Source organism: Kogia breviceps, chromosome 10, assembly GCF_026419965.1.
Source record: "Kogia breviceps isolate mKogBre1 chromosome 10, mKogBre1 haplotype 1, whole genome shotgun sequence".
NCBI lineage: Eukaryota > Metazoa > Chordata > Mammalia > Artiodactyla > Physeteridae > Kogia > Kogia breviceps.
In genome coordinates this window covers 71,144,023-71,157,440 of record NC_081319.1, presented here as the reverse complement: position 1 = coordinate 71,157,440, position 13,418 = coordinate 71,144,023, and the positions used below count along the sequence as shown (strand labels likewise).

The following is a 13,418-nucleotide window of genomic DNA, read 5'->3' as shown; positions in this document are numbered from 1 at the left end:
GAGGATCTCCTCCCCACAGTAGTGCCTTCAAATGACCACAAATGAGCCAACAGCTGGACTGAACCGCATGAGAGATCCTGAGCTGGAACTACCCAGCTAAGCCACACCAAAATGATCAGATAATAAATGTTTGTTATCATAAGCTTCTAAGGTTTGAGGTAATTCATTACAGGGCAATAGATATCTAATATAATAGTTCGGAGGGGGATAGTAAAATACACTTAAAGAGTTTTTTTAAAAAGTTTTTTATCCTACCTTTCATTATCCACACGGACATGCCCCTCAGAGGCCAATGCCCAAACGCTGGACTGCCACTGCTAGACTTTTTGTTATAAGAAGAAAATAAATCTCTCTTTTTTTAAAAACTACTATTGTTCGAGTCTCTGTTCTCTGCAGCCAAATGTACTCTTAACTGATACAGGTGCCTTAGGCTCTTATAATGTGCTCATTGACGTTGGTATTTTCCCTTCTCAACCCAATAATGCAAAGAGATCCAGCTGAAGAGAGCTGGCTGCAACATTCACTGCTGGGATCACAAGTCAAATTGTGAAAGGAACAGAAAATGTAAAGTTTTTACCGTAACTGTGTAAATCTAAGATATTATCAAATGCAAGATGCATTAATATTCCAGGTATCACTGAAAGAAAAATGCTATTAGTTAAATTATGCCTTAATGCTTTCTCATCACTTTGTATTTTTATTTTCTACTTATCAAAATAATTTTCTAGACTTATTTAGACATAGATTTTTAAATCACATATCAATACTTATAAGAATATTTAACTTCAGGACTTCCCTTGCAGTCCAGTGGTTAAGACTCCATGCTTCCACTGAAGTGGGGGCACACGGTTCCATCTCTGGTCAGGGAACTAAGATTCCACATGCTGCATGGTGCAGTCAAAAGAATAAAAATAATATTCAACTTCAGAAGTAATCAATAAAATGCAAAAAGACTTTCTTTTTCAATGTTGACATCCTTGGCATATTTGCTTTTGTCTTCATGCCTGTTGCCTCATAGTAACAAATGACTCCTGAGGCTCTAGGCAACATAGTATATTCAAGCTAAGAAGAAAGAAGATGTAGAGATAGTGTTACCCAAAAACTGGGTTTGCCTCTTGGTGGGTGTTGAGCCAATAGACACAACCAAGCCAATAGACACATCCAAGCCAAAGAAGGAAGGATTTATTAATACTTGCAGCAAGTAAGGAGAACACAAGGGATCTTTCCCAAAGTAGTGCTTCCCCGAACAGCAAAATTGGGGAAGTTTTAAGCTAAGGGTACATGCATATTCATGAGAGGACTTAAGCAGAGGAGAATTCAGCATAGAATTGGGGCAAAGGTTGACAGAGTCCAAGCTTTAGTTGACGTAAAGTCAGGAGGGTCAACATCACCATCCTATCCTCCACCTGGGTGGGGGCCTTAGTTCCTGCAAAACTCAAAAGATTTTGTTATGCAAATGTTGGAGAGGATGTGGAGAAAAGGGAACGCTCCTACACTGTTGGTGGGAATGTAAATTGGTACAGCCACTATGGAAAACAGTATGGAGGTTCCTTAAAAAAACTAAAAACAGAGCTACCCTATGACCCAGTAGTCCTACTCCCGGGCATATATCCAGAGAAAACCATACTTCAAAAAGATCCATGTACCTCAATGTTCACTGCAGCACTATTTACAATAGCCAAGACATGGAAACAACCTAAATGTCCATGGACAGATGAATGGATAAAGAAGATATGGTACATATATATAATAGAATACTACTCAGCCATGAAAAAAGAATGAAATAATGCCATTTGCAGCAACATGGATGGACCTAGAGATTATCATACTAAGTGAAGCAAGTCAGAAAGAGAAAGACAAATACCATATGCTATCACTTATATTTGGAATCTAGATGTGGTACAAATGAACCTCTCTATGAAACAGAAACAGACTCACAGAGAGAGAACAGACTTGTGATTGCCAAGGGGGTAGGGAATGGGAGAGGAATGGAGTGGGAGGTAGGGGTTAACAGATGTAAGTTATTATATAGAGAATGGATAAACAATAATGTCTTACTGTATAGCACAGAGAACTCTATTGAATATTCTGTGATAAACCATAATGGAAAAGAATATTAAAAAAGGTATATATATGTATAACTGAATCACTTTGCTGTACAGCAGAAATTAACACATTGTAAATCAACTATACTTCAATAAAAATTTTTTAAAAAAATTTTATGTATATTGTTATACATATCCCTTCAGGAACCAGGGCCCTGCCCCAAGGCTGCACTATTGTTTCTTGACTGCTCCTCCCTTGTTTCTGCATTCCCTCCCTTAAGATCATTAATTACTGAGACCTGTTCAAGGGCAAGCGTTGTGGCCAGGCTTAGATCACAGAATGGCTTAGGCCAAAATGGGTTCTCTTATGTCAAGAAAGCCATCCCTGGTTCTCTTTCTCTGGGGAACCCTAACCTATCTGTTTACAATAGTGCCAGCCACATCATCCTCTTTTATCAGAAAAAGAAGCAAACGTCATCCCAGCAGATTTCTGCTTGTATGTCATTTGCCAGAACTATGTCCCATGGACACTCTTGATACAAGCAAATATTAGAAAAGCAAATATTTAGCCTGTGTCTAAGTTCACTGGCATTCTAGACAAAAGAAGACTTCTGTCAGCAAAGAAGACGAAATGGGTATTAGGGGGGAAGCTGATGGTGTCTGTTGCAATGCAACTTAATAAATAGTAGTTTCACATTTTTTTTTCTTTTTTGGCCGCGCCTCTCAGCATACGGGATCTTAGTTCCCCAACCAGGGATGGAACCCATGCCCCCTGCAGTAGAAGCATGGAGTCCTAGATGAAACCATTAGCTGAAACCATGTAACTCAGATTGGGACTTGAATCCAGGCGGCCAGGACTCGAACCTGGCCAAAACCCACAGTCTTTTTTTTTTCTTTTTAAGAAATTTATTTATTTATTTATGGCTGTGTTGGGTCTTCGTTGCTGCATGCGGGCGTTCTCTAGTTGCAGCGAGCAGGGGCTACTCTTCATTGCAGTGTGCGGGCTTCTCACTGCCGTGGCTTGTGTTGTTGTGGAACACGGGCTCTAGGCACTCAGGCTTCAGTAGTTGTGGCACACGGGCTCAGTAGTTGTGGCTCACAGGCTTAGTTGCTCTGTGGCATGTGGGATCTTCCTGGACCAGGGCTTGAACCCGTGTCCCCTGCATTGGCAGGCAGATTCTTAACCACTGTGCCACCAGGGAAGCCCTCCACATTCTTCTAACTGAGATCACACACCTGGTTTTAGCACTTAAGGAAATTCAGGTTCTTGATGTCTCATTGCCAAAAGAATTCAGTGAGAGACAAAGTGACAGGTTAGAAGCGGATTTATTTAGAGAGAAACACACTCCACAGACAGAGTGTGGGCCATCTCAGAAGGCGAAAGTGGACCCAGGATGTGGAGTTGTCAGTTTTTATAGGGGTGGGTAATTTCATAGGCTAATGAGTGGGAGGGGTAGTCCAGCTATTTTGAGGAAGAGGTGGGGATTTCCATAAATTGGGTCACTGCCCACTTTTTGACCTTTATGGTTGGCGTTGGAACTGTCATGACACCTGTGGGTGTGTCATTTAGCTTGCTGATGTGTTACAATGAGCGTTTATTGAGGCTTAAGGTCTAGTGGAATTCAATTTGTCATCTTGGACCTATTTGGTTCTAATCAGTTTATGTCGTGCCCTTGGACTATGTCATTCTTTTAAAGGTTGTGCCCTGCCCCCTTCCCTGCTGTTTCATAACTACTGGACTGCCAAGGAATTCCCAATAGTAGTTTTACATGCATAATAAATAGTGGTTACCCCTTGGCATAAAGCAAAAATGATGATAGCAAAAACTCCTACATAGTACAGTGCTTACCATTGTTCTGAGTGTTTTAAATATATTAACTTGTTTAATCCTCACAGCAACTTTACAAGGTAAATGCTATTATTATCCTTGTTTTGTTTTAGTATTTTTTATTGTTCTTCATATGCTCACAATTAGAGACATCATAATCCTCGGTGCATGACATATTCCTCACTGATCCATGCATAGCTCTTTTAATTACTTTTTAAAACACTAGTTATTTTTTTTGTTTGTTTGTTTTTTTGTCTTTTTGCGGTACGCGGGCCTCTCACTGCTGTGGCCTTTCCCGTTGCGGAGCGCAGGCTCCGCGGCCATGGCTCATGGGCCCAGCTGCTCCGCGGCATGTGGGATCCTCCCGGACCGGGGCACGAACCCGTGTCCCCTGCATCAGCAGGCGGACTCTCAATCACTGCACCACCAGGGAAGCGCAATACTAGTTATTTTTAATAAAGTAATATGTACCCTCAAATCCTCTACCCAAAATAAAATTAGGATCTTGTCAGTAATTCAGATCTGAGTATATGATCTGCCCAACCCATTTCACTTCCTTCCCCTGGCCCAAGGTGATCGTAATTTAGAATCCTAAATTCATCATTCCTTTGTTTTCCTTATATAGTTTTATAGCTTTTATATATACAGTCCAAAAATTGTGTGTGTGTGTATAATATGTATCTATAGTTGTTTTTAACTCTATATCTTCTTTTGGTACTTTTTTTTACTTACTATTACATTACTAAGATTCATTCCAATTGTTGTATGTTGCTACAGTCGTTCATTTTGATGACCGTTTAACATCCCATTGTGTGAATATGTAGCAGTTTATTCATCCTCAAACCATTCTTTACTGAAGTACCTATTATATTCTCAGTGTAAAAGTACCTATTACATTTTTCTTTTCTGGTTATTAACTGGACTAACTCTGTCACATCCAGGTTTGCTGATAGCTTCATGTGATTTGAAGCTGTTCTTAATATTGATGCCTCCCTTACACTGTCTACAATCTATTTCTTCCCTTTCCTTTTCAGGATACCGTGGATGGCTCAGAACATGACTAATGAACTCGCTCCCCCAAGGTTGAACCTCCCTACCCCTGAGGTTGAACCTGGTAGGGCAGAGCTTCCAAAGAAACAAAACATGGAATTCCCTGACAGTCCAGTGGTTAGGACTCTGCGCTTTCACTGCTGAGGGGCTGGGTTCAATTCCTGGTCTGCGGGTAACTAAGATCTCGCAAGCTGCGCAACGTGGTCAAAAAAACAAAACAAAGACACATGCCGATGCCCTAAATATAGCCCCACTCAGAAGGGACTAGACTGATCTGCAGACTGTCAAATGAGACCTGACCAAGTAAGATAAAAGCTTAGTTCAGGGCCTAAAAAACAGAATTTTTTTTTCTGGCTGCTCTGGGTCTTTGCTGTGGGGCACTGGTTCTTCTTTGTTGCAGCATGCAGGCTTCTCTAGTCATGGCGCATGGGCTCCAGAGTGCGCGGGCTCAGTAGTTGTGGTGTGGTGTGCGGGCTCTCTAGTTGTGGTGTGCAGGCTCAGAAGTTGAGGCACTCGGGCTTAGCTGCCCCGTGGCATGTGGGTTCTTAGTTCCCTGACTATGGATTGAACCCGTGTCCCCTGCATTGGAAGGTGGATTATTAAACACTGGACCACCAGGGAAGTCCCAAATAACAGAATACTTAAAAATAGGGCTTCCCTGGTGGTGCAGTGGTTGAGAGTCCGCCTGCCAATGCAGGGGACACGGGTTCGTGCTCCAGTCCGGGAAGATCCCATATGCTGCGGAGAGGCTGGGCCGGTGACCCATGGCCGCTGAGCCTGTGCGTCCAGAGCCTGTGCTCCGCAATGCGAGAGGCCACAACAGTGAGAGGCCCGCATACAACAAAAAAAAATTTTTTTAATAAATAAATAAACATTACTCACTTCTACTGAGTTCATAAAGGATGATGTTAAAGTGAAGTGGGGGCTTCCCTGGTGGCGCAGTGGTTGAGAATCCGCCTGCCCATGCAGGGGACACGGGTTCGTGCCCTGGTCCGGGAGGATCCCACATGCCGCGGAGCGGCTGGGCCCGTGAGCCATGGCCGCTGGGCCTGCGCGTCCGGAGCCTGTGCTTCGCAACGGGAGAGGCCACAACAGTGAGAGGCCCGCGTATCGCAAAAAAAAAAAAAAAAAAAAAAAGTGAAGTGGGAGGATAAAAATCAACTCTTTCTTTTACAATATTCTGTTATATTAATTTTTTTATTTTTCTAGTATAGTTTATTTAAAAATCTACGTAGAGATATCTTTAACTTAAAAACCATTTAAAATGTTGTAACTATTCAAAGATGGAATCAGAATCTCTTCTAGTTTTGTAGTAGTTGAAATGATGTATCATTTTCAAAAAATTTCATAAATAAACAGCAAAGACAGACTTCCCTGGTGGTGCAGTGGTTAAGAATCTGCCTGCCAATGCAGGGGACATGGACTCAATCCCTGGTCTGGGAAGATCCCACGTGCCTCAGAGCAACTAAGCCCGTGCACCACAACTTCTGAAGCCCGCGTGCCTAGAGCCTGTGCTCCGCAACAAGAGAAGCCACCGCAATGAGAAGCCTGCGCACTTCAACAAAGTGTAGCCCCCTCTTGCTGCAACTAGAGAAAGCTCATGTGCAGCAGCGAAGACCCAACACAGCCATAAATAAATAAATAAATAAATAAATAAATAAATAAATAAATAAATAAAATAAACAGAAAAGACTTTGCACTATCACGAACTACTTTCCATGGTAACATTTTTAGCTCTTGGTTCAGACTACAAGAGTTATCCAGCAAACCTTGCTTCCACAAGGCCAGCAAACCATTTCTGGGGCTATGAACATATTGTAACATAAAGTTACACAAGCCAAAAGGGAGCCAGTGGGATTTATTTAATGATCTGGATTTATTAGGAATTCATGGAACAACTATATTTTCATAAATTTATTTTTATTAAAATTATATAAGTGTAGTAATAATACTTAAAGGCTTATAATAAAAACTTCAGTCCTCTGTACTCCCCTCACCCCTAGTCATACTTCTCACAGGCAACCACATCAATTCTTCTATTTCCCCTCCTATGTACCTCTTTATCTCTAAATTATATACTTATACTGTTATTTCTTGATTAATCATTTTTAGACATTATCTATTGACTTCCCATCATGACAGTGAGGAGTTCTTATCCCACACACACATACGCACTACCTTTCCTCCCAAACTCCCAACATGGCTGGGTCACCATGCATGATTTTATCAAGACTACAACCACATAAGTAGTGTTAATCACAGAGGAGACATGGTGGTGATTGGACTAAGGTGGTGGCAGTGGAGATGGGAAAAACAATGATTGATTCAAGAGATATGTGGGAGGGAGGGTAGATGGAACATAGTGTTTTTGAATGTAGGGGATGAGAGAAAGGCAGGTACATGGGGAAGTGGGCAGGTAGACTCTGATACTTACTGAAATAAGAAACACTGTCGTAGCAGCAGGTGAGGGTGGGGTGGGAGAAATTGTAAGCTCAGTTTGGAACATATTGAGCTTGAGCAGTCCAAAGAGAGTTCCCAAATGGAGGCAGAAGAGTTTAGTGTGCAGGTTTGGATCTCCAAGTAGAAGACTGGACTGGATTTGGGAGTCATCAGTGTGTAGATGGCAACTGAACCATGGGAATAAGTGACGTTAGCTAGGAAGAGAGTATAAAGTAAGAAGAGTGTCTTGGTTTGTGCACTGAGGAAGACTAACATTTAAGAATAAGCAGAAGGAGGGACTTCCCTGGTGGTGCAGTGGTTGGGAATCCGCCTGCCAACGCGGGGGACACGGGTTCGAGCCCTGGTCCGGGAAGATCCCACATGCCGCAGAGCAACTAGGCCCATGTGCCACAACTGCTGAGCCTGTGCTCTAGAGCCCACGAGCCACAACTATTGAGCCTGTGTGCCACAGCTACTGAGGCCCGTGTGCCTAGAGCCCATGCTCTGCAACAAGAGAAGCCACCGCAATGAGAAGCCTGCGCACCACAACGAAGAGTAGCCCCCGCTCACCGCAACTAGAGAAAGCCTGCATGCAACGACAAGGACCCAAAGCAGCCAAATAAATAAATAAATATTTTTTTTTAAAAAAGAATAAGCAGAAGGAAGCTAGTAAAGGGTCTGCTCTAATCAAGGCTCTTTTCTAGTCAAGGCCCTCTGTTAGGAGCTGTGGGATAAATAGAGTCTCTGAGCTCTCTGAGCTCACAAATCTCTGAGGCAGATAAGGCACAAGTGGGTTGAGTGTTAAGACTGGTTTTAGAGCCAGGCAGGTGTGAGTTCAAATCCTCATTTTGCTACTGACCAGATGTACAGCTTTAGGCAAAATAAATTACCTTCTCTAATTCTAATGTCCTCATTGTTAGCCACTAGGATGACTGTTGTAAGTATAAAATATTTATACTTTAAAATGGTTAAGATAGTAGGTTTTATGTTATGTGTATTTTACCAAAATTAAAAATAAAATAAAAATTTTAAATAATTCAAAAAAATGTCCTAATCATAATTGTGGACAATTATGGTATTTTTGCAGTTCTGTTATTTCTGCTGGTTCTCACAGTGCCTTGTTCCTTGTATGCTCAGTTATTTTTCACTATGTACTAGTCATTGTCCCTGAAAAATTACTGATGGTGATACTCTGAGGACCAGCACAGAGATGTATCCTTCCAGAGAGGGTCTGAGTTTGCTTCTGCCAGGCACTTAGAGACACTTCAGTTTAGGACTACTTTAAACTAGATTTATGACTTAAAAGTTTTTTTGAATACTTCATGTAATTTGGGCTACAAATCTATAAAAAGGTTAGTTATGGTTACAATGTCTCAAGGAGAGTTCCCCCCGCCCCCCCACATATGTTCAGTGTAGTACTAAGTTCACTTTCCTTGGAGTCTTTTGGCACAAGATGTGCAGGCAAGTTTACTTCTGATTCCCCTTTACTCTGATCATAGACCTTTGGGGCCATGACTAATACAGGGAAGGCCTTCTAATAGACTCCCCACCAGGACTTCCCTGGTGGCTCAGTGGTTGGTAATCTGCCTGCCAATGCAGGGGACATGGGTTCGATCCCTGGTCCGGGAAGATCCCACATGCTGCAGAGCAACTAAGCCCGTGCGCCACAACTACTGAGCCTGTGCTCTAGAGCCCGTGCTCCGCAACAAGGCAAGCCACCACAGTGAGAAGCCTGTGCACCGCAGTGAAGAGTGGCCCCCACTCGCTGCAACTAGAGAAAGCCCACGCACAGCAATGAAGACACAACACAGCCTAAATTAATTAATTAGTTTTTTAAAAATAGATTCCCCACCTTGGTGGACCCTGAGCTTTAACTTCATTCCTCCTTACCCTAGAGTTCTCATAATGAAATTCAAGTTTGCCCAGATTGGCAAATACCCTCAGAGCAAATTTGACTTTCATGTTTGCTTACCTGTCCCAATTCCTGAATTCCTATAGTCTTTGGTCTCCTACCTCTTATCTTGTCAGCTCTTCTGTGCTTTCAAGAACATTTTAAAACTGTTTTATACAGCAGTTTTTAGTTGTTGTGGTTTTTTTTGGCAGCAAGTTGGCCCCAATAACCTTAGCAATCAGAAGTCCCTCTGCTTTATCTTTTCTTCCTTTTTATTGATTTCTGTTCTTTTATTTATTTTCTCCCGCCTTTTTTGTTGTTGTTGTTCTTATCGTTGGTTGCTTTTTTTTCCCCCTTGCTTCTTGTGTTGAATGCTTAGTTCATTATTGCCTTTTCTTTTTCCATGATAAGGCTATTCTATTCTAAGGTTCTAAATTTCCCTTAAAGTACTCCTTTCACTATATTCCTTAAGTTGGGGTATGTAGTGGAGGAGTGATTGCTCCAAGCCTAATTGTGTTCATCAACTCACCCCAGCAGGGCTATTGCGCTACCCTGATTTTTTTCCTGAGATACCTGCACTCAGTGTCTGGACAATGTGGCCAATTTTCCCCATCAGGGGGCAGCAATGGTTGACCAAAGCAATGCTGGAAGAGATAAGAGCATAATTTAAACTAACTTTTTCTGGGACTTCCCTGGCAGTCCAGTGGTTAAGACTCCACGCTCCCAATGCAGGGGGCCCAGGTCTGGGAACTAAGATCCCACATACTGCAACTAAGCCCACGTGCCTCAACTAGAGAAGCCTGCAGCCAAAAATAAATAAATAAATTTTAAAAATATGTAAACTAACTTCTTCTATTCAATACTGCCTACATATGAAAATCACAGGGAGGTTTTTAAAAATACTGATACCTGGGTCGTACCCAGAGAATGTTCTCATTGGTGTGGGGTGCTGACTTTCAGTGACTGTAATGTGAAGCCAGCATTGAGAGCCACTTCTCCAATTTATCTGCTCACTGCCACCAAGCCCCAGACTGCAACTCCCTCCTCCCCACTCACACTCCCAAATAATTGTAAACAGTCTTCTGTCTTTCTCAGAGCTGTTATTCCATATTTTTCTCTATTGTTTCTCCAAGTGAATTCGGGGAAGGAGGCAGAAACCCTGGTAATTTACCACATCGGCAGGAATCCGAATTTTCCCCCATATTATTTGTCTTCACAGGAGGTCTCAGCATGAGACAGCAGCACTGGTGTGGGATGACCGCCAAAATGGGCTCTGTGTTATCAGGGGTCTTTACCATCATGGCCATCGACTTGTACCTCATCTTTGAACAGAAGTACTTAAGGAGAAGCAATTGCACTGAGCTTACCCCACAGACCAAGAGTACAAGTATCCTGATAAAACAGTTCATGATCTGCTGGAGTTTGACCATCGTCTTCTTCCTATCTTTCATCACCATCATCATCTGCTTCTTGCTGCTATACTCAGTATACGCCCATATGTACAAGGGCCTGGTGATCTACATCATCTGGATCTTCTTCTATGAAACTGTAAACATTGTAGTACAAACACTTACCAATGATGAATCTAACATCGGAGAGGTCAGAATCATGCGCTGGTTTGGTTTGGTGTCCCGTATATTGGTGCACTGTTTTTGGATGTACTTTGTCATCACCTATGCCTACATGATCTACAAAAATCAAACCAAGGGCAATATCGTTTCCTACAACAGACGTATTTCTACAGGCAGTGGAGTATTCCCACGGCGGAAATCAAAGATAATACACTTTACCCACCGGCCACTATAGTGAATGACATTGGCTCTTTTCCGTGATAGGCAGATCTCCCAGGTTCTCACGGTAGTTCAGTTTCCATCTCTTTCACTTTTCAGCAAGCAGAGACTCTACTGCCACTCTTTTGGGGGGCTACGGAGAGAAAAGTGATTATAGTCACAACTGGAACATGCTGCTCATTAAGGATGTTTAGTTAAAGGACATTGTTATTAACAAGCACTCTTTGAGTTCCTCTTTCCTTGTCTTGTCATTACCTCCTTATTGGTCAAAACGAAGAGGGTGAGGAATGAAATCAAACTGAATTGCAGTCTGGCAATCCTTTCATCTTGGTATATCTTCATCAGCCTTCAACCCACAGCTCTCTGATATAACCCAGCGACAGACAAACCTGTATTTATATCTGAGTGTTATAGCACAAAGAATAGTGTTGGGGCCTTGAGATTGCTTTATGTTATGGTTTTTCTCCCTATGTCCTCTATACTATGTTCCAGATAAGTAAAATAAAAATAGAGAAAAATCATACTTCATTTTCTGTCTTGAATCCCCGCCCCCCCAAATTTTTCAAGGAGCACAAAAGACACTTGTGGTTAATCAAAAGGTATTTGTTAAACTTTTCTGTCTGTCACTGTGCTGGACACTGCAGGAGGGTACAGAAAAGTATAAGATATGAGGCCTGACCTTGAGGATTTTTCAGTTTAGTGGGAGAAACTAAATCATGTTTATGAATCAATTAGCCAACCACATAAGACAGTACAAGATTACACACTATCACATAACAACAAACTTCACTTTGAATTCAGGTTCAGAAATTGTCAGAAGCAGTTTAAGCCAGAATGGAAGACAAACCGAGCAAACCTCTGCTTCAAACATTAGACATTATGTTAAGTGTTTGTTTACTTAATAGCTTTCTTGAGGTATAATTGACATACAGTAAACAGCACATGTCTAAAGAATATAATTTGATGAGTTTTGACACTAGTATATCCCAGTGAAACCATCACCGTAATTGAATTGATGAACACATGTATCACCCCCAAAAGTTTCCTCTTAATCCCTGTCTCCTGCCCCTTCTTGCACCACACCACCCCCGCCATCACAAGGCACTGATTTGTGTCCCTAAATATTAGTTTGCATTTTCTAGAATTTTACATAAATGGAATCATACAGTATATAATCTTTTTTTTTTTTTTTTTTTGCCTGGCTTCTTTTGCTCAGCCTAAGACCTTAAAGATTCACCCATGGGGCTTCCCTGGTGGCGCAGTGGTTGAGAGTCTGCCTGCCGATGCAGGGGACACAGGTTCGTGCCCTGGTCCGGGAAGATCCCACATGCCGCGGAGCGGCTGGGCCCATGAACCATGGCTGCTGAGCCTGCGGGTCCGGAGCACAGAGAGGCCCCAACAGTGAGAGGCCCGCGTACAGCAAAAAAAAAAAAAAAAAAAAAAAAAGATTCACCCATGTCATTATGTATATTGACAGTTCATTCTTTATTGCTGAGTAGTATGCCATGGCATGAATGTACCACAGATTGTTTATCCATTTGCCCACTGAAAGACATAGAGTGGTTTGTAGTTTGGGGCAATTATGAATAAGAACACTATAAGCAATTGTGTACAAGGCTTTGTGTGGACTTATGATTTCATTTATCTTGAGTAAATACCACTTTTACTTTTTAAGAAACCAGCAAACTTTTTTCCAAAGGGGATGTACCATTTTATACTCGCAGGGTATGAGAATTCCAGTTCCTTCACATCCTTGCCAGTACTTCATATAGACAATACGTTTTTCATTTTAGCCATATATATATATATATATATATAGAGAGAGAGAGAGAGAGAGAGAGACAGAAACAGAGAGAGAGAGAGAGAGAGAGAGAGAGAGTATATAGTGGCATCTCATTGCACAATAACAAATGATGTTGAGCATCTTTTCATGTGCTTATTTAGCATTCTTATATCTTTTTTGGTAAGGTGACTGTTCAAATCTTTTGCCATTTTTTTGTTTTATTCACTAGTTTGTCTTATTTTTTTATATTCCATATATAAGTGAAAACATACAGTATTTGTCTTTCTCTGTCTGACTGATTTCACTAATACCCTCCAGTTCCATCCATGTTGCTGCAAATGACAAATTTTCATTATTTTTTATAGCTGAGTAGTATTCCATTTTATATATATACATGATATATATGTATATTATATATACATAATATATATGTTGGAATATATAGAATATATATATTCCATTCATCTGTTGATGGATGTTTAGGTTGCTTCTACCTTTTGGGTATTGTGAATAATGCTGCTGTGACTATGGTTGTCCTCAAGTTTCATCCATGTTGTAGCATGGGTCAGAATTTTCTTCCTTTTTAAGGCTG

The 13,418-nt window shown here is 41.5% G+C and overlaps 1 protein-coding gene across 1 annotated transcript; it reads left to right on the top strand.

Moving 5' to 3' along the window:
* Positions 1-10,459: 10,459 nt before the first annotated feature.
* Positions 10,460-11,059, top strand: TMEM217 (transmembrane protein 217). Its single transcript, XM_059076483.2, has one exon. It carries the CDS (start codon positions 10,484-10,486, stop codon positions 11,057-11,059), a length of 576 nt encoding a protein of 191 aa, XP_058932466.1. The 5' UTR covers positions 10,460-10,483.
* The last annotated feature ends 2,359 nt before the right edge of the window (positions 11,060-13,418 follow it).

Bases quoted from the DNA above. Each gene is read 5' to 3' on its own strand.
- TMEM217 (XM_059076483.2), top strand. From the start codon at position 10,484: ATGAGACAGCAGCACTGGTGTGGGATGACCGCCAAAATGGGCTCTGTG.